The sequence below is a fragment of the Manis javanica genome, chromosome 1, assembly GCF_040802235.1.
Source record: "Manis javanica isolate MJ-LG chromosome 1, MJ_LKY, whole genome shotgun sequence".
NCBI lineage: Eukaryota > Metazoa > Chordata > Mammalia > Pholidota > Manidae > Manis > Manis javanica.
In genome coordinates, this window is record NC_133156.1 from 180,677,918 (window position 1) to 180,699,707 (window position 21,790).

General features: G+C 40.7%; 1 protein-coding gene across 9 annotated transcripts in view; it reads right to left on the bottom strand.

The window, feature by feature from the left end:
• Positions 1–3,751: 3,751 nt before the first annotated feature.
• The window catches only part of STAMBP (STAM binding protein), a 31,368-nt gene continuing 13,329 nt past the window's right edge, over positions 3,752–21,790 (bottom strand). For 4 of the 9 annotated variants that reach the window (XM_017644352.2, XM_017644353.3, XM_017644354.3 and 1 more), the window contains exons 5-10: positions 20,615–20,981; positions 18,598–18,722; positions 17,632–17,769; positions 12,166–12,278; positions 11,461–11,560; positions 9,469–10,125 (exon numbers count right to left, since the gene is read on the bottom strand). In XM_017644352.2, the coding sequence (XP_017499841.1) occupies positions 10,069–10,125; positions 11,461–11,560; positions 12,166–12,278; positions 17,632–17,769; positions 18,598–18,722; positions 20,615–20,981 (900 nt within the window). In that variant the 3' untranslated portion in view covers positions 9,469–10,068. Of the gene's footprint in view, positions 9,436–9,468; positions 10,126–11,460; positions 11,561–12,165; positions 12,279–12,573; positions 12,807–17,631; positions 17,770–18,597; positions 18,723–20,614; positions 20,982–21,790 lie in introns of those variants that run through there. The other 5 variants (XR_005063701.2, XR_012120536.1, XR_005063700.2 and 2 more) reach the window with 5 other exon arrangements.

Below are 21,790 nucleotides of genomic sequence, written 5' to 3' on the forward strand. Positions count from 1 at the left end.
TCCTATTTAGTACTGCTCATACTTTGTGTAACTGAGGGCTCTGAAGCTGCAGAGAATGAGGCACTTACCAAAGTGACACAGCCAGTTAAGTGAGGAAGCCAGGCATCCACCCCAGGTCAGTCTAGCTCCTAACCTCACCGTCACATTTTCCCCTAATGCTTTTTGGAAGAAATACACTTGCAACTTGGTATTAGCTAAGAACTATCAGAAGCATCAGTTGTAGTGTTCTGAATGTGAGGTTCTCCCCTAACAACAACGCAAATAATTTAGAATCAGTCCTAATTTTAAAATGTTACTGAAAATGCAGGTTCTACTTTTCCTACATTTGGTTTAGAAACTCAAAATAACCTTTAACAAGTCAAATGAAGAAGCTGTGAAAAAAACAAAACAGGAGAAGCCACTCAGGACCTCAGGAAGAGTTAAAATTTAGAATACATCTTTCACTGTCTTAAAAATACTTCAGTTAACACCTTGTAGTGAGAATGGAATCTGGCAACAAGGGTAGACTTTGAGCTGTTAATCCTGGAGAGTGAGTTTGTGTGGGACCAAACGCTAAATAACACTTTGCAAGTTCACTTCCACCAGCTCTCACAAAACAAGGTCAACTGCCCCAATTCTTATAATTATGAAGCCAGTGTCTGACTAGAGGCCAGTTATGGTCCTTCACTGCCTAATTTTAAAACTTGAGTGAAATAAGGCACCCATGGAGGACTTTTTGCTTCTGGAGTTACCAATGCTTCTCCTGAATGGTGGGCTTCCATCACTAGTTCTGTTTATTGATTGCATTTATTCTTTCTCCCTCTTTGGACTTAGCTCTGTTTAGCTTTTCACAGAGTCCAGTTTATCTTTCTTGAGTAAGAACAACCTGTGCCTCCCTAACTCAATTGTTTATTGGTCACTCTACCCAAATACTATGCCAGCTCCTAAACATATGCAAATCCAGTATTCTCAGATCAGCATTTGACATAAGGAACAGATAGGCTTTAAACAATTCCACCACAGGTCACCGCCATAATTTTTGCCCTACAGTGGCAAGAATAGTATCAAATTGTCTGCAACGTTTATTGACCTTTCCTCAGTCTGGGCCACAGGTGAATTGATTGAACACTGCTATTCCACTTCACAGGCCCAAAGCAAGCAGAACAGCTTTCCTGAGGGCTGAGTTCTGACACCAGTACTTTTCCACTCATTAAAAAAAAACAACCTGATGCTATCTTTGGATGAGTTGGTTGCACAGTCCCTTGCTATAAAAAAAGGGAGATATTCTTGTTTGCTCTGATGATAGGGCTTCATCTTCCGGGACAAGGAATGGTCTGTATATACAATGGATCCTGCTAGCTAATTATGGACAGAAAGAGGGGCTACAGATCAAAATATCTAACATTAAAGTTATTACCTATGTAGGTATTCCAAAAGTCATAAATAAAGAGGCAACACGGTGTCTAAACTTTGGTTCTACAAATTTACTTGTGCAGAAACCATTTGTAGTTACTGCAAGTTCCTTTTCTACTGTAAAATGGGCTCTATTATTAAAGACCCATTTTACAATGGGTTAAATGAGCACAGGAGGACTGGAGGCTTTTAAAAGTAACTAAAACAAGAAAGAAGCAGTTCAAAACTCAACAGCCTCGGGTCTTACACAGCCACCAACAAAGAATGGCAGCTGCACCCAGGCACTTGTCAAAGATTACAATTCCAAATTCATTGTCCCTAAATATTTATTAAAGTATCACTAAAGAGAAACTTGGAGTTGTTTAAAATCCACCCAGTCTATCTGAACTCTCAGATATGACATGATACACTCTTAGGTTAAGACAGATAAGCAGACAGCTAGCTATCTGAGCTGAATATGGCCCCCACCCCCTGTACCCATCTGAGTTCCAGTAGAATATATAAATGTGCTTTAGTGAGATGCCATCTTTTATATGGAAAAACAGAACCCTCCATGTACTATTTGGGTTTATTATACAAATGTTTATATTATGACATCACACATCATATAGCCTATCCATGGGAGTATAAGTGATCATGGTATACAGTTTTTGCTCTATTACTGGATCCACTTTGTTGCATCCTTGCATTCTATATTTATTTGCCACCACATTCAATATGTGTTCTCCTTGTAATATTTCACATACCCTGGAAAACATTTCTAGTAGGTATCTAGAGTCTACCATGGGGCTTGGTGCTTAGGGCATACAGTAAATATTTGTTGAAAGAATTAAAAATGTAGTACAAATAAATTAGAACTATAAATAAAGAGATTAAGTTATAAAAGTGGAGTATAAGTAAAATGAAAACATTCATTTCTCCCTTGCTTGGGTAACCTCAACCCTTAGGCATAAAGTTGGTGCTTATCCTGTATACACTCATCAGTTACGAAGAAATTGCTCTTGTGGATTTCATGGGAGTATGACTCCTTTATCTTACTTCACTGTTTGCTCCTTGAAGACAGAGCACAGCATTTACCCTGAGTTCTTTGAACAGGGCTCTATACAGAAGGTGCTCAATAAATGCAAATTAAATGAATGACCAAGGGCCTGGATATATGACCCACCACTTTGGAAGTGAAAGGATCACAACCCCATAGTTCAGGTGCTATTATTGCTAATAGCACTTGGTGCTCCCATTTATATCTTATTACCTTGCTCACTTTGGGTCATACTACCCAGTGGTGACAGCAGGCCCTAACTTTTTCTCCAAGGCATCTATTGTATACATCTATTTCTTTTGCTGGCTCAGCATCCATTCCCCGTTCTACTATTGATGCTATCATGACTTTTTTTTTGAAAAATGAATGCTTCCCCACTTTCAGTGCATGTGGGTCAGATGAGGTGTAGGTACATGATCCAGGCCTGTCCAATCAGAGCATTCTATCACACTGGCCACAGTGACTGGTCCTAGAATAGTCATGACCAATGTCATGACCCAGTGACTCCATTCTGGGACATTCATGGCAACTGTTGGACACAGAAGTTCTCTTTCTCTTGTTGGATTTACCAAGACAATAGGATACAAACCTATGAACTGTCAAAGCTACCACACTGGGAAAACCTAACTAAATGAACAAACCCTGCATATATAAGAGTCAAGAGAGGAAGACAAAATAAGTCTTGATGATAATGGGCAATGGATTCAGCTGTACCTGAACACCAGTGAGACCTGAGTTTTCTTTCAGTGCAATTAAAAGAATTCAAACCCAAACAGGATTCTGTTCTTGTTATGTGGTCTCTTTCTAAGCCACACTGAACTCACAAGGCCATAATCAGAGGCCTTGTGCTTACAGAGGAACACTGGGACTGGGAACTCAAATATTTGTGTAAACATATCCTGAGTCTACCATGATTCAATTATAAATAATTTTAAACTCCAGAGTCATGGTAAAGGTGTGGAACACAAGGCTGGGTGAGAGAAATTCTAGATCCAGATGTTTACGCATGGCAAGCAGGGGTGTCAAGTGCTGTTCAGGATGTACAGCAATGGGGCCAGCACAGACCATATTTTGATGGACTTGTCTTTGGTCTGATGTGCCACTGGCTTTTTTAAGGCAAAGTGAGGTGAAGAAAGGAGACTGCTAGGGATTGGGAAGCTAACTACAGGGAATGACTGAGGAATATCTAAGAATAGTCTTCCTTCCTTTAGTCTAGGTGATGTTTCCACTTCTGTCACCCACTAATAACCCGTTACTATTTGTCCAGCACAAGTAACATCATATGTTCTCATTCAGGCCTGGGAAAAAAACAAACAACCCTTGGACCATTGTGGTAATTCTTTTTTGGAGGGGAGTGAGGTTGGGAAAAGTAATCCTTCTCTAGGAACTGATCACAGGGGAGACGTACTAAGCCCAGATGGGTATTCTAGACCATAAGCCTAGAGGTTCTCTTCTTTAGGTCAGTTCTTTCTTGGCTCTCCATCCTCCAGGTTTTGTTCAAAGATCTCTGCTAGCTCTTGCAGGCAAGGTTTATGCTGAATGGGTTCCAGTGGTGAGGTCATCTTCATGGAAGGTTTCCATATATGACAGGCCTCTGCTGCTGCGCCCAAGAGCATTCCCAAGGCCCTCTCAGTGATGCTGTCCAAGAATAAGAACTTGGCTGGATTCTCACACTGAAGGAGCAGTGGAACTTTGGTCTCTGAAAATAGCAGGCATTGTCCTTTTTGTCCAATTATAAAAGCAATACACGTTCTCTGTAGACTATTTGGAAATTCAAAAGGTATAGAGGGGAAAAAGAAGCACAATCATGCCTTAATTCCATCATCTACAGAAAACTAATACTAACATTTTGTAATAGTCTTTATGACTGTATCTATCTATGTGTATTTCAGGAGGGCAGCGTTGCCTGATTGTTAAGAATATGGGTTTGGAAGTCTGGCACTGCTCATTTAGAGTTCCGTGGCCTTTGGCAGCTTCATCTCTTTAAGTCTTAACTCCTTCAACAATAAAGTTTGCTAATTTTTAATCTAGTCTGCCACCAGCATGGTATTATTTTAACAGGTTGTAATAAGAGTTATCTAGTAATAACATTTCTGCCAACATTCTCTTTTAATTTTTAGAAAGTTATTTTACTTATTCCAGATTAATTTTAGCATAATCTTTCCAAGTTAAAAAAATGAGATTTTTGAAGACTTTCATGTAAATTTGTGGAATAATTAAAGAAGAAGTAACATCTTTAAAACATTAAGTCTTCCTCTCATAGAATATAGTGTATCTGTCTTTCAATTTATTTTCTTCACGTTCTTCCGTAAAGCTTAATAGTTTTCTTCCTACAGGTCTTACATATTTACTGTTAATTCTGTTCCAAGGTATTTTATAGCTTTGGTTGCTGGAGTGCAAGAGATTTTTCCCCCTGATCACAACTGGTTATTACTTGGACTAGAAAGCTATTTTGTAAGTTCATATCTATCTTTTAGTGGACAACCTTGCTGCTCTCTTACTAGGTCTAACTGTTGTTCAGGATTGACTATCTCCAGAATTCTAGGTAGATACTTGGTTTGCAGACAAAATCTCTGTCTCCTTTCCAATAGTAAACTCTTTATCCTGCTTCATTACTTAGGTTGGATTATCCTTTCAGGACAGTGTTAGATAATAGTAGTTAGAATGGATCTACTTATCCCTAAAAACATTGTCTTTATATTAAGAATGAAAAACTGGGAGCTGGGAATACATGGGTAAACAAGGCAAAGTTGCTGTTTTCAAGGAACTTACTTTAGATACATAAGCTAAAAATAAGCAAACAGGAGGATTTCAGCTAATGACTGTGCTATTCACACAGTAAAGGAGATGTGGCAGAATGATGGGGTTGGAGGTGGTTTAGATGGGGTTGTCAGGGAAGAAACCATGCTAACTACCAGCTCCCATGGATTCATGTTGGTCCTTAGCCCAGAAAACCTCTCCAGAGCCACTTGGCACCACTTACCTCCCCTTGTTTAAACTGTTGCCTTTCTTGGTTTCTGTGCCAAGAGAGTGGTGTCATGATCTCCTGGTCTCCTACCTCTCTGACCCTCTCCACCTTTAGCCTTCATTGTAGGCACATCATCCCTTGACCACCAATTACATAGCCTGTTGGGCAGGACAACACCTATCCTGGCAGCTGGAAGGAGGACTCAACTGCTGGCTCCTTCTGATGAGAGTTCTTGCTTGCATTATGGCCTTTGCACAAGGTGACACTGGGGTAGCAGTGCAGGTCAAGATACGATGTCTGAGTGAAGGTGTTAAGATAGTTTCCCACAGCATGGAGACAAAGCTTCGAAAGGGTAGGGCACAGGTTTAGCTGACTTCCTAATACACAATTCAACACCAAGGACACTATTTCAAGAAAGGGCTAAGCAAAAGAAAGTAAGGAAGTACCATGCTGGCTGAAAGGCACCCAATACAGTGCTAGAATGCAAGCATGGCCCCTATCCTTTCAGAGTTTATACAGAGACATTACTCACATGGAAAGAGAACTTAAAAACACTGCAAAATGGCCAAAAAAAAAAATCACAAATCAAATTGTGGGAAACATGCTGTGTCACTGGAGTCCAATGAGAAAGCCCCTGGAATGAATTTACCAGTGAGAGAAGACCTGAGAGGAGATAGAATTTGAACCAAAACCTACGGGAAGCAGATTTGATCACCAAAGGACACAAGTGCCCATAGTTATGCAGTGTAACAGGGCTGGATTCTGGATCTAACAGACACAGTGAATGATACTGGCCACATCCTAAAAGCATAAGGCCCTGCTTCTAACCCCAAGTAGACTAAAGTTAACAAAAAATTCAACTCTGGATTGAGGAGTAAAGACATCTATGAAAAGGATCAAAGTTCTCTTCCTCTGTTTCAGTAAATAGTTGGAAGGACAAAACTGGGAGGTTCAGATAAGAAGGGGTGGAACCAAGGCATAAAAGACATGGTGCATCTCTTTAGGTCCTGGTTCTGCTCTCGGTCTTAGGGAAAATGGGTAAAAATTTGGGATGCTTCTTTTGGTTCTTGAAGTTCTCAGTTTTCCAGCTCAGAAAATCAGGACAGACCAGACAAGATATTTGGAGCTGAGGCCCAGCTAGTGATAAAGAATGTGGATCTGCCCAAGGAGTCCTGTAGCTGGAAGTTGGATAGGATAGAGATCTATAGGTGGAAGCAATGGCACCTTACCTCTCGTATTTTGAGAGACACAAATAACAAGTACCTTAAATCTTTATGGCATCTTACAACTCTCTGTTATTTATGGATTTTGTTCTGTTCTCATCTGAGGTAAGCATTATTAGACTGACTGCATTTTACAGACTTTAAGTTAAGTGATTTGCTGGTGAATGAAAAGCTGGCCTAGAAGCAAAGTCTTAAATGCTCACTGACACTTCCTCTTGAGAGGGTGGTGTTCCAGTGCTCGTAATCCAAACAGGCCTTCTCTGTGCCCAGGCAAAGCTGCTCACAAAAAGAAATGAGCCTTGACCCAGAAATTCTGTTCTGGGCTCAGAGGCTTGAAAAATCCTTGGACAAACCGGTCTCCTAACCCAGGTACTGTTAAAACACTAAGTTACCAGGGAGGAGGTTGGGAGGCACAATACCACATACAAACTGTTTTCTAGTGAACACCATCCGGTCTGGTCCTAAAACTGTTCTCAAAATCCATGTGAAACTGACCTAAGTGGCAGGACTCATGGAGTCTTCACACCATTAAAGCTTTACTCTCAGTAGTCTCTATTCCACTTAACCCCCACATGTGAAATTTCTTCCACTGGGGTAACTAAAACCCAGAAGTGATCAACAATCAAAGGGGATAGGCATTATGACTGTCAATTCTGGGGTGCCAAAACAAAGGTTGGAATCTTTGCCTCAAACAACAGATGTCCATTACTAGACTAGTCCCACGGAACTGCTTCTCCCCATGCTGCCTTCTAAGGTGTCTGGTACCTAAGAGAGCATTACAAAGGCTTAAGTGGTTTCTTCTTCCTCTTTGGTGACATTTAGCTAGGAGTACAAGATCATCTGAGAAAATTCAGCACTACCCAAGTCCCCAGCAAGGCAGCTTCCCCAGAGTCTCTCTGCACCTGGCCCAAGGCACTTGGGAGGGTCTGTGCCACTGATACCAGCCAGGGTGCAACCAGACACTGCCTCTCTCCCACTCAGCCCCACCAGTAAGCATGGTACTTGTGTAGCTTGTAAGAGCAGGAAGGCTTTCAGGAGTCCAGGAGTCAGTCTCTTTACCTTTCAATATAAGCTGCTTTCCTCAGGTTTCATGGTCTGATTCCTGTTTATTCGCAATATTCCCTTTGTCCTTTCCTTTTCTCCCCCTCTGTCCTCCCAAGTCTCCCTGCTTCCTTGTGGGCCAGCTCCACAGCACCACTCTCCCACAGAGGTAGGGTGAAGAGAGAGAGACTGAAATGACCCTGTGCAAAGTGCCACTGTTGCAGGTGAAAAGATGACATGTGCAGACTGATTTCCTGCTCCCATGCAGCCACTGGGATTTCTGGTGCAAAGGTACAGAAGCAAGAAAATGTGGCCATTTGGTGTGGTTGCGATATACCATACATTAAATTCACTTTGGTTCAATAGGCATTTACTGAATGTCTTTGGTATGCAGAGATTGGGAAGAGAGCGCACAATTCTTAGATACAAATGACTGGTGCAGTAATTTTCAACCTTGGCTGCATGTGAGAATCCTCGCAGCTTTAGAGACAAAGTCAAAAACAATGTCTAGGGCCCCATCCCAGAGATTCAGATTTCACTGGTGTAGGGTGGAACACAATTATCAGTTTTTAAAAAATATATTTCCCTAGTATTTGAATGGGTAGCCAGGAGCAAGAACTTTATGTGGCCATATGCAGAAAGTTCTGAATAAAGGTTCAATTTAGGTTTTAGGCAATGGAAAGCTACTGTAGTTTTTGGGCAGGAAGCATGAGAATGGTTGCAATATGGGCAGCTTCTCCTGACTTTACTGGACAGAACAGACTGGAGTCAAGAAATACTGAAAAAGAGAGAGAGATCTGGTAAAAGCCTACTGCAATAGTCCAAGTAAGGGGTAATAAAACCTTAAACTCAACAGTAGCCCTGAGGATGGAGAGTAAGATCAATTTCCTGGAAGGTACAGGACTGGGCCCTTGTAGGACTGTTAGGGCAAGGGGGAACAATCCAGGCACCTCTGGGGCCACAGCAGGGATAGCAGGCAGTGGCAGGAGAGGCACTCATCTCTGGTTCAGACCCACTTGGCCCCACATTTTCACCTATACCAAAACTGCAGAAGAAAGAATTCCTGGTATCTTGGAAATTGAAAACCTAAGAAGGACAAGAACAGAGAGACTTGGCTCTTTCAGGTTCAAGTGCTCCGAGGACTGCTACCCTAAGTGATAAAGACTGAACATATTCAGGACACAAGATTTTAACATGAAGCAAAACATCATACATCTGCAGACTTTTTCCCACAGAATTCTGATATAAAAAGAGATCATTCTTCTCTTATTCAAGGTATTTTACTCTCCAGCCCTCACCTGAGGCCTCCCACACAGTGCCATTATTTCCAGGCCACCTTAAAACACTAGGCTCATCTCACTGAAAGAAAAATACAGAATCAACTGCAGCTTCAAACACCTTCCTAGATGTTGCCTAAGTCAGAAAAGGATAGCCACACAATAAAATTGGTATGGTTGGGTGCCATGGGAATGTAATCATTTATTTGGAGTTTCACCGGACACTCCAAATAAAGGTTCTATTATCTTCAGCTGAAAGCTTTCAGGCCCTAAGGAGGAAGTGAATAGGATGACCCACTTCAGATAGAACCAAAAGAACAGATGACTTCACTGCCCTGGGAGAGGGCAGCAGGCAGACAAAATAACTCAACAATTAAAAGGGAATTGGGACACACCTTCCATGTCATCTCAAATTCCATCTTCCCCTTACCTTCCCCAAAACAATCAAACCTTTTGAGTTAGCCTGTTTAGACAATGCTTGATCAACAGATCACTCTACAGCACCAGGAAGAAAAAAAAAAAAAAGAATAAGTTATTTGTTATTTTATTGTAGAGGAAAAAATATCCTGAAATATTTGTTAAATAACAATAATTTCTGATAAAATCATTTTTCAGGGTTTTCAAACCTGACCATCTTGTCAGACATAGTGAGCTGTCCCTCACCCTTGTAATAAGCTTCATTAATATTGTCATAAACCACAGGAAAACCTGAAGATTTTCTAAATGGCTTCCAAATTTCTGCATAGATGCCCTTAATTAGTCCAAAGGTAAATAACAAAATACCAAGAAATTAGAAGGATAGCTGAGAGGGAAAAAATGTTAACAATTGGTGAATCTAGAACAAAGGATATGAGTGTTCATTATACCATTCTTTCAACTTAATTTTTTAGTTACAGGCAGACTGAAAAGTTGCTTTAGTATGATTGTGCTATTTTCCAGACCTGCCTAAAATATATATATTTAATTATTTCTTTTCAAACCACAAACAGAAAATCAATTCTTCCCCAGGGGATACTCACTTTCTATTGTCTGCAAAAGCTTCTAGAGCTTTCTGGAAAGTTTAAATTAAGGGGTTACAGTATACTGGAATGGTTTTATAGTTCTTGGAAGGGTGATTGAGCCAAACTCTCATCGAAGGTCTGTGATGGTCACTCCTCTGTCCACCACAGTCACGTGGTTACAGCTCTGCAATAGGGAAAAAGAAAGAAAGGGAGAGGCCTGGAAAATTCTGGAGAGTCATTTTTTAAAACTCTCTACTTAAAATGCTCGGGCTAGTGTTTCCCACTCTGGAAGTCATGCAACTACTTAGGGCAGTTATTGTAAAGGCTCTGGGAATCATTACTTCTACCAATCCCTACCTGTAGCCTGAATCAACATGGACCCACATATCTCCATTTATTTTTCAAATGTATGTATATTATAGTCATTAATAAAATGTGCATTTATTTAGAAGAATTGCTGACTTAATTGCAGTTTTTTGAACTATTATGTCTACCCAACAATAACATACACCTACCCTCACAAGGGGAATGCCTAATTCTGGCATGCAGAATGGGTCTTTATAACTGAAAACCCAGGCACTTTTCTGGAATTGTGCAGCCTCTGTTTCAACATCCTGGAACCTAGACATTTCTTACAATCCAAGGCAGGCTAACCTTTTTGAATAGATCTGTCAGAAAGTTCTTTCTTATACTTAGCTGAAAACTGTCATTCCATGAGGTCTTAATTTTAGTTCTGGGAGTCATATGAAATACACACAATATCTTTTTATACAATTCTTCTAATACTTAAGAGTCAGTTCTCAGAGCCTCCCTGGGGTTTCTCTTCCAAACACCCTCAGTTCCTCTTCTCAGTCCCTTTTCCATACTGGTCACTTTTCAGTGAACCACAGAAATAATCATCTCCATGGCCAGCATGGACTGAAGCAATGCTTTCACATGAGATCTGAGGGGCAAACTGAAACATACTGCCAGAAATGGAAACTTTATTCACAGAATACAATTTATGGCGAAAGCTTTCTAAGGTCATAAAAATTCTTATTCTCTAAGCAAAATTCCAGAATCAATATACTTGACCTATTTTAAGTGGGTTGTTTTCCTCTGAATTGAAATCTTTTACTGAAGTAGACTTTCCAACTGATGGTGATGAAGGAAAAACACTAACATTTAATAATCCAGCTAATGCACTAGGTACTTTCTGTACATTATTTCATTTAATCCTCCCAGTAATCCTATATAGTAGGTATTATTATTACTATCGTCCCCCTTTACAGATGAGAAACCTGAAGCCCATGAAGGTTAAGTAGCCTGATCAAAAACACACAGTCCTTGATTGCAGAGCTAAGATTCAAAGCCATTCTTATTCCACACTGCTCCCCATGTATATCCTTATTAGGAAGACGTGGAAAGTAAATGACAAGGCTGATCTTCTTTGTGGGTTGAAAGGACAATGTATCTCATTAGCTCTGACTGTCCTCCCTGCCTGAAGCACAGTCCCAGTTTCTTCTCAATAGGTACATACACAGAAAAGTGGTGGATCCTTGCTGTGCGGATGAAATCCTTTCTGGCGACAGGAAGAAATCTCCTCCAGTCCATGTTCAGTTAGTTTAAAGAACCCAGTTCTAAAATAAGAAAGAGCAGGCTCAGAATCAAAGGTGTCCCACTGATCTCACACACACACACACACACACACACACACACACACACGCACGCACGCACGCACGCACGCACGCAAAGTAGAGCTCATTTTGAGGCAGTTTCAAAAGTATGCTGGCTCATAGGTCTCTTTGGTAAATGAATCAGAGTTAGAGAATGACTCATCACTGCCACCGCACAAGTTTTGCTGGGAGAATGCATAGTAAATAACAGGATAAGAATGAAAAAGAAGTTAACATTCTGAGATAACATGCTTGATTTTGAAATTCTCTAATCTGACACCAATCTCTTGTAATTCTTTCATTTCAAGTCAATCATTTCAAATTTCTTATGTCCTTTTCTTAGAAAAGCACCTACATTGTTGCTTGGTGCTTTTTAAACAAGCATTATAGGTTTATCAGGATATGGGGCATAAGAGGAAGCCTTTAGAACAGCCAGTTAACACCAATCTAAAATCTAGTAAACAGCCAATATCACAGTCTATGTATTTTATACAGAACAAGGTCTTAAAAACAGATATTTTCCTCTAAGGCTTTTTCTCCATTATCTCCTTGTAACAACCTGAACTTACTCCTGGAACTTGGGGGAGCAAACAATGGCTACTGACTCTGGCAACATCATCTGGTAAGAGCAGTGAGTGTGCAGGTCAACACTGGAGAGGAAGGCAGTCTGTGTGGGATGAGTCTGAGAAGAGAAAAAAAAGTCAGAGACCCCCTAAGTGAGAACACAGCCAAGCCTTTTACTATGAAGGAAAGTAAAGCCAAAGAGTGCCTGTCAGCTGGCCACAATCTCCTTCTCAAGTACAAAGCCATTTGCAGCCATGGGGGGCACACCTGAAGTTCACAAGTGACGAACTTCCTTTCCAGCATTGTAAACAAGTATAGTTTAATTTGAGTATGTGAAAAGGCTCATAATTTCTAGTTGACCCTCAAGACTTATTTGGCTCCTCACGAGCTTTCTCTGTGCGATGAAGAGTCACCTGTTCTGGAATAGATGGTACAAGCTGCCCAACACTTCAATATGGTAGAAGACAGGACTTTAACAAACAGCAGTTAGAAGAATGATTCTTCTTCTCAACAGGTGTTAGAAGGTCAAGCATGAGCCTAGGCAAAAGGGGCAAAGGCTATCCTGTTGTTAAAGCACATGATCCAAGGATATAACAGGTAGGGGGCCACTGGGATGTCAGCAAGTAGTTAGATCACACAGAGGACCCTGTGTTTGGGGAAAGAACAAGGATATTAAAATTTGAAAGTAACCAGTTAAAGCACCATCTAAACATGCATTCACTTGGGGGAGCAAACAATGGCTATTGACTCTGGCAACATCATCTGGACCAGAGCAGTGAGTACGCAGGTCAACACTGGAGAGGAAGGCAGTCTGGGTGGGATGAGTCTGGCTTCCCTGCAGTACTTCATTTATTTTTGATTACTTAATGTTTTATTGAGCACATTCTTTGTAAACAAATGAACAACTTACATGTATCTGAGAGGCCTGCGATCTTAGATAACAAGAATGGAAAAAGAAAAACCCAATATGACTCAAAAAGACCAACCTTCACTGACAGAAAAGCACAGAAAGTAAGTGTAATTGACCAGTGTTTTCAAACCTGCTGTACAAAATATGAAGCTCCTTGAAGAGCTTGTCAGAAGCACAGGCTCCTGTACCCTACCCATGGAAATATCCATCCTGAGAGGTGACTTTTTTTTTCAAAAGACTCAATAAAGAAATCTCATATGCAGCCTTGGCTGAGAAGCTCCACTCCACAGAAAGCTGTGACCAGCTCACAGTGAGAGAGGCCTGCAGGACAGAACTGTGTCCACTGAGAGCTGACAGCAAATCTGCACACAGATGCTCGTGGGACAGGTAAGAACTCTCGTGACCACAAGGGAAAACAGTTTCTACCTGATAATAATGATCCTACAGACTGCTAGGGACAAATGGCCTGAGCCAACACCTTTCACCCTCTGATTGTGAGAAGAGGCACTGCAAGCATGGTTTCTGTTACTTATGCTTTGATTTACATCTAGAGACTGTGAAGGCAGGAGCTCGTGACCTGAATCAGTGGAGGCAGGAGTTAAGTTATACAGCAGGCGACTTTTTGTGACTTTGGTTTCACTCTGTCCGGCTTCCCTGAAGTACCGAACCTAACTCTTCTCAACATATTTGGAATTCTAACTGGGAACAAATGAGGCCTACATAAGCTGATCTAGGCCTCTGATCTTAAATTGAGTCAGCTAGAAAGATGATTAAGAGACATATAGTACGGGCTCAACAGGTAACTGTTAAGCTGAATCCACAAACCTCGCCTTGCGCTTCTGTTCCCCTCTATTGTGCCTTCTCTCTATCTTTCCCTTCACAATTGAGTTTCTTGAAAAAATAGCTATGTCCACCAGCTGGAGACAGAGGAAGGCATTTTTATGAAGAGAAAACAATACACCAAAGGAGCAGAAGTGAGTGAGTGTCTGCAGAGGGCAGCCTAAGCATCGGGACAGGAGAAGAGTGGCCACAGGGGAGCAATACAAGCTAAGGCTGAGCTGAGAAGGTGAAGAAGTGCCTTGAATACTGGGTTGGGGGTTACACAATGATAGTTTGTGATCAATACATGACCATACAAACTTTTTGATTAGGGAGCCTGATTTATAGCTGGCAAGGTACAGAAGGAAGATTTGATTTTGCGCTCTCCCTTCTTGCCAATTTTAAGATCTGAGCAAAGCCTTATAGTCTGCATTTTGTTTCTTTTTAATCCCAAACTAGGAAGGAATAGTACAGAAATATGGAGAAAAAAGCTGAAATACTAACAATTAAGGCTCTAACATTGTTCCTAGATAGGCCCTTAATGATAATAGAGGTCCTTTTATTCATTTGTGGCTAAGTTCCACCTTAAGTTTAAACAGTAATTATTCCAAACTTGCCCCATCTTCTCCAGTTCCCCAAACCACCTGTCTCCCTCATGTTGGGTAGTGGATTTAGACTTCAACCTTGTTGAAATCAGACTGCTTAAAATGAGCTCCTTCAACCCCTCTAAATATAACATCAACAATCTCTCTGTATCTTTCTCTCTTCCTTTCAATTCTGTCTCAGAGATGAGCATTTTCTCCTGCATATGAAGATGAGCCCCTTTTATTGTCCTTTTGATTTAATCTTTTCCTACCTCCACATTACATCTCCTCCATCGGCTCCACTATGCTCCATGGGCTCACTGGGCATAAAAACACATTCAGACAAGTAATACACACAAGAACGTAGACAAACCTTAACAATATTGAGCAAAAGAAGCTGCACAAAAGAATACATATTATATACTTCTATTTATATAAAGTTCAAAAGCAGGCAAAACTAAACTGTCCAGTTTAGGAACACACATTTAGGTTGCAAAACTATTATAAAGCAAGCAAAGGATTTCCAGAAAAGTCAGGAGAGGGATTACCTGTACCAGGGAGGAAGTGTGACTGGGCAGGAGCACGGGGGTGGGAGTGTGCTTCTGACAATGTTCTATTTTTTGACCTAGGTTGTATATATAGATGTTGCTTAACGTTTTATTAAAGTGTATCTAAAGTGTGTGTGTGTGTGTGTGTGTGATTTAATCTTTTCTTTCAAATTTCCTTCCCTCTGAATTTCACAGTGTTCTGTTTGCACCTCTTGAGGCACTTGGCATATTCTGTCTCACATGAAGAGTTATTACTTTATCTATTTGTCTAATCTCCTCTATTACTCTAAAATCATATCTTACTCAAATTTGTATTCCCTGGCAGATAAGGAACAGGTTTTCTATGTTCCATATACCAAAATGGAGGAATACACAATAGAAAACAAATATTTATGTAACTGAACTAAAGAAAGAAACCTTTCTTCAAATAGAAAGGTTTCAAAAAAATCAGAATAGAACACATGCTCAAGCCTTTCACACTAAATCATAAATCAAACAGTCTCTCAAACTGACTACTCCTTAAGCCACTATCCCATTTTTTTCCTTTTCCCTACAGCTAAGCTCTCAAAAAATTAAAGTTAGCGTACATTTCACCATCACCACAACCTCAACCACCATTACTTTTTAAACCCTTATAAGCTACTCCCACCACTGCCTAAAGCCCATGAAACAGAGGTCACCAATGACCTTCCCAAATCCAGAAAGCTGATATGAGTCTCTGTGATTCTGGAGCTCTCTGCAGCAGACATGGTCAGCATCCTGAAATTTCTTCTTAAAATGTTCCTACTTTGGCTTCTGTGCCTTAACATTACCCTCACCCTTCTCTTATTATTTCTTTGTTTCATTACTGATTACTCCCTACACCCTCCAACGCAGCCTACCCCCAAGCTGCCAGTCAACTCTTCTTGCTCTCCACTTTCCTCCAATTCCAAGGCTTCCAAGCTCTCTGCAGAGATCTCCCAAATCTCGTTCCCACCTTGACCTTGCTCCCAAGTTCCAGCCACATTTTCAAATGCCTGATGACCACCTTCACTGATGTCTCACCAGTATTTTAAATTCAATATGCTCAGAACTGAACACACAATTTGCCTCACTTGCAAGGTAAGTTCTCCTCCCATTTTTGCTTATGGAGATGTTCATTGCCACCCCCACGAGTCAGGCCTGAAATCTCTGTCATCGCTGACTTTTACTCATCATCCTCTTACTCATTCCCACATCCTCTGAAATCCTATACTCATCCCCATCCCAAATGCACTGCCATCATCCTCTCATCATTATTAGATTTTATCACCACACTAACTTCTTAAAACATCTTCCTGACTCAATTACCTTGAAACTGCCTTTATGTTAAACCTTCTAAAGTATGGCTTTGATCACATCATTGCTTTACTCAAAAACCTTTTAAGAATTCTCTACTTAACTAACAAGCAGAGCTATTCTGCCTGTCTACCCAAGACCCTTCAGAACACTACTCCAATGTATCATGTTAAAGCTCAGCTACTATTTCCTGACATGAAACGTAAACCCCAGGACATCGGACCACTTATGTCCTCTCCACACAGAACTCTCCATTGGCCCACCCTGTCAAAATTCTAGTAAATCATACTGCTGTGATCCTTCCCTCTGAATTTCACAGTGTTCTGTTTGCACCTCTTGAGGCACTTGGCATATTCTGTCTCACATGAAGAGTTATTACTTTATCTATTTGTCTAATCTCCTCTATTACTCTAAAATCATATCTTACTCAAATTTGTATTCCCTGGCAGATAAGGAACAGGTTTTCTATGTTCCATATACCAAAATGGAGGAATACACAATAGAAAACAAATATTTATGTAATTGAACTAAAGAAAGGACAGAGGCACAAGGGACTGCCTCACAGGTCAGAATTTCCCAAATTCTAACATACAAGTATGTGTAAGCTTCCTAAATCCAGAAATGAACCAACTTATATGTACGTATGTAGTCTTGTCACATAATATATGAAGTGGCTTGGTTTGTGAGAGTGAGGAATTGGAAAGGAATAGAAAGAAAAATTAATAAATAATCTCTCAAGGTGCAATTATGTTTTACCTGAGTATTACCAGAAGACTGCATAAGATATGCAGACACTTAAAAATCACCTATATTGGTGGCCCTCTGGTTTACATAAAGGTTAAAGATGTAAGCTGCTTTAAGATCAAAGGCAAACATCTGAATTAACTTCCTTGGCTCACTTAAAGTATTTTGATTTACATACCTTTTAGGAACATCATTTGTATAAAGTAGACATAGCCTGACTAGTCAATGTCCACATATATTCTAGGCCAGCTTCCTATCACCATTCACACTCATGGGGAAACAAGTTCATTTTTACTATATGAAATGAAGTTTCATTTACTATAACATTTTTAAAGATTAAAAAATTTAAAAAGCTCCAAGTCCCCCCAAATTTAAAAAGTTCCCAAAATGAATACTGGAGTGCAAGCAGCCAAGTATGCTAGGGAAGTCATGTCTATATCCAATGGAGGGGGAAATAGCTTTCTAAATAATCTGGATACAATTCACTTTGTGTTTATAACGTCATGAGGGAAGAGAAGGCTAACCCTCAAAGAGCTCAGAATTGCTTACATGAATCCATCCCAGTGTGATGAGACCCTGCTGATCCTGTATGAGGAAAAGTTCTTCTTCGTTCTCAGTGTTGCAATAATCCGACCCAGCGCTTTGCTTAGGGATAAGAACGTGAGTAATGGTAAATTCATTCCTCATCTGTTAAAAAGAGAAAAGAGCTTGTCACAATTCCCTAGCACTTATGGAACCCTACTCTGTCACAGCAGGGGAAAGTGAAACGTCTATGCAAGTGAGTCTCCTGCAAGCTGAATCCCTCACCTCAGTGATTCACCACCTCGGCTGCCCATGCGCATGGCTTGGGGCGCTCTGCAAAGCCACAAATGCCCAGAGTTCTGCGGGAATTTCTGGCTGCAGCCAAACAGACCTACTTGTTATTCTTGAGAAGCTCTGAGTATAGTACCATTTCTTTTCCTTTGCTCAGTAGTTTCCCTTTTACTGTTTCTCTAAGTTCTTCCCATCCTTTAAGGTACAGTTTAAATCTATCACACATCATTTATTTATTCATTCAGCAGTCAGCAATGGGTTCTGTAAATGCCTCCATTTAATGATCTTTCCTTCCTCAAAATTCCTAGTGCTCTTACTGTACATACTAGGCAGCGTGCTATTGATCTTTTGGTGTATGTTTGGACACATGCTATGTGCTTTATATATTTCATATTTCCTGGTCCTATCATAAAGCATGTGCTCAAAAATTGATATACAAGTAATGACTGAATCTTCTTACCAAGTTTAGAATTTGTTATTTCTTTCTATTAGCATTAAAATAATCAGTTCAATTTAAGGGATGATGAAAAATCAATCAAATACAGTGTCACCAAATTCAAAGTGACATTGCATTATGCTGTCCATGGTTCCTTTGGCAGAGGGATCAGCACAAAGAGTAACTGACCCTGGATATCTTCTCTGAGTCACAGGAGGCCAAGGGGGAAGAAACAGTCTCAGCTCAGGAAAGTGTGTGCTGTTTACCAGTTTTCCACAGAGAATCCCACATGTCTCTACTCCACGGGCAGTGTTGGCACTGGCCAACTGGAGAAACTGTGGGCAGAGCCTTCTGGGCACCACCACATGGCGCAGTCCATCGATGGTAGGGGCTAGAAAGGAGAAAGAGGAAAAGTCTGAGACCATGGAGCAGAGTGTCCCTAAGTACACCTCAGAGCTAGTAGCCCTGGGAGTACAATGCCAAGTCTCTGGGGTCCCCCAACTGTAGGCAGTGAGCAGGGGATCTCACCCTAATGAGAGAAGAACAAGGGTTGAAAAACTCTTCTCCAACCTCTGGCCACATTATTTCAAGAGGCTTTAACCATTCAAGTTAAGACAAGGGTAAACTAATACTTAGAAGTTTCTGAGCTACTCACGAATTCTCTGTCACAATCTAATACAAAAGGTTAAAAAAATAACATCCTCATTCAACTGAACTTTTGTTTACATTTTAAGCATCTGTTTTATCTTAGATAAGAACATTGGAGAGCATTACTTTCAAAGAAATACACCAGAATATACGCTGGGTAACTGAAAACTATATGGGTAAATGTTTACTTCTGAATTTATTCATTTAGAAGAAAGTTAAAAATGCCAAAACAACAAAAAACACATTCTGATCCTCAAAAGAGGCATGAATGAACAGAGCAGCTCATAGGCCTGGTTGAGAATGTCAAGAATGGATCCAGTCCCTGACCACCGGGAGAAGCCCTGTCAGAGAGCCAGGAGGCTAATTAGGGGGCATCCTTCACAGGCACATTTCATTTCTTTTTTTTTTAAGTGAAAAAGGATGCTCTGCTTGTGAACATTCAACAGCAAGATCTGAACTGTAGGGCAGTAACAAGCCAGACCAGGGCCATGAGGTCACACAGCAGTCCAATGACAGTAGCTGGGGATTCTAAATTAAGGTTTGGCATGGTCCTTGCCCTTCAATTCTATCATCACTTCCCAAATGCATACCAAGTAGGTACTGTGCTCGGCCCTCAGGAAACCTGCAAGAAGTTCATACCTAGTCACTGACAAATGACTACACTCTCAGGTAAATGATCTAAACTGTATTACAGGTAAGAGCTCTGGGAGTTTTGAGAAGAGAATCAACCTGCTTAAAGGGAAGGGAATCTGGAAAAACCTAAAAGAAGGGAAGGCAGAGATAGAGAAAGGAGATTTTAGGTTGAAGGCAAAAGTTAACAAACCTCTTTGGGTAAGACAGTCCAGGAACCGTTCTGGGAACATAGGAGTCTGGGAACTGTAGCACAGAATATGTATGAAGGAACAGTAGTGAACGATGAGCCTGCTGAGTATGTGGGCAGAAACCCTAAAAGCCAGGCTTCAGGGTTCAGCACTCTTGCCCCCACTGTACTTTCAAGTGGGTCTTCTGCAAAGCTGACTTTATCAAATGACTAATTGAAAGCTGATTCCTATCTGAGAAGATCTATTCTAGTAATCAAGGTTTACTTATTATTTTGAGGCTCAGATAGCCGATTGTTGGTGAGAGGAGGAAAAGGACTGTCAACAGCTTTTATGGCTAGACTGAATTGTTACTGACTACATACAATATTTCTCTTGACTAAGGTACTTAAGGATTAGAAATGCTTTCACAGGAAGCACAATTCAGAGGCCCTATTTTAATTTTTAAAGGTCAGTTGTTGAATTGCAAAGTGATACTATAAATTTCAAATTTCCTTTATAAAAGACTAACATGGTCTCTAGTCCATTTAACATTTTAAATCTCTGTATAACCCCTAACAGCTGAGGATCTGACTTTTCAGGATATTATTAACTCTTGAGAAATCAAACTGGCCCTAAGTAGATTATGAGTTAAGCAAAGGCCACTTTCATAATATAACCAGTGTGACAGGACATACTATGACAATATTGATCAAATGGGTTTCTGTGACCAGAGCCTAGTGGGTGAGATCACAGAGGCTATCTTAGGCTAAATCCCCCAGAATGACCCTGTTTGGCTGCAGCTGAGATGGAAGAAGATACAAGCAAATGGACTCACTACTTTCTGAGTTGCTTAACGCTCCAGGTTTCAAGGACCTGTCCACCACAGGTGGCTTGGCAGGCCTTACAGCTGTATTACAGTCTGAAGGCTGCATGGATGCCACAGGAGCTGTGGGGAACACATCTGGAGTGGGCTTCTCCAAGTCAGGGACGAGCGGGTCACTCAGGCCAGGGTCCACCTTCCCAAACTCCTGCACAATTTTCAGGCGCTCTTTTTCTAGCTCTTGGTTCCGGATCATCTCCTCAAAGGCATGGAATTGTTCCTGCTCCAGCTGTTGCTGCTTCTGTTGTGCTACCCTCTGCCTTTCCTTTTCTAGTTCCTGCTGGATGGCCACATTCCTGGCTAATTCTTCTGCCTCCTTCCTCTATAGTAAATGAAAGAACAGGAGTTAGACTACTTTACAGTCAGGTGGCTTCATGCCTCAAGGACAAGACTTTTCAACAGGGAAGTTTCCCAAAATGTGCTCTGCTCTGGCCTGATTTCCTAACACAGAATCGTGCTTCCCTCGGTATCTCTGCACCCTTGGAATAGTCATCACTCCTGTCTATCCAGCTGCCTTATACCTATTCATCCAGTACAAGTCCCAATCCTCTCAGGTCCTTCCCCAATGATTCTACTGCATTTTCTTCTTTTACCAGAATCTCAATGCAACTTGCTGCATCTCATAATCTATATCATACACAGTTTTATTCTCTAACTGCCATGCATACATTCTGTATCCTAAGTCAGGCTGTAAAATAGAACCAAATCCAAATTTAACTTAAGGGTCTCTACTGAATTTAAACCCAAAATAGAGTCTCCAACATTTCTATAGTGATCAATTCAGTAGAGTGACATTTTAAACTAACAAGAAATACCAAGTAATAATCTCTTTCATTAAGGTTTTCACTTAGTGCCTTAGAAATATTTGCCTCACAGCTATTCAGCTCTCTGCTGATTTTTAACATCAGAGTCCAGACTACAGCTCAGCAGAGAACTACAAAATAATGTGGAAATTCTTGCAGTGTGTATTCACATCTGATACAGACCACTGACAGTGCCTTGGGAGTTTCTCCATATGCTTTAACTGACACTTCCCTACAAGAATCATTTGAAAATAGCTTTAAAAAGATAAGTCAATTATTATAAACAGGTATAACCTGTTTCAGGTAACACCAAATGTGAATCAAACCC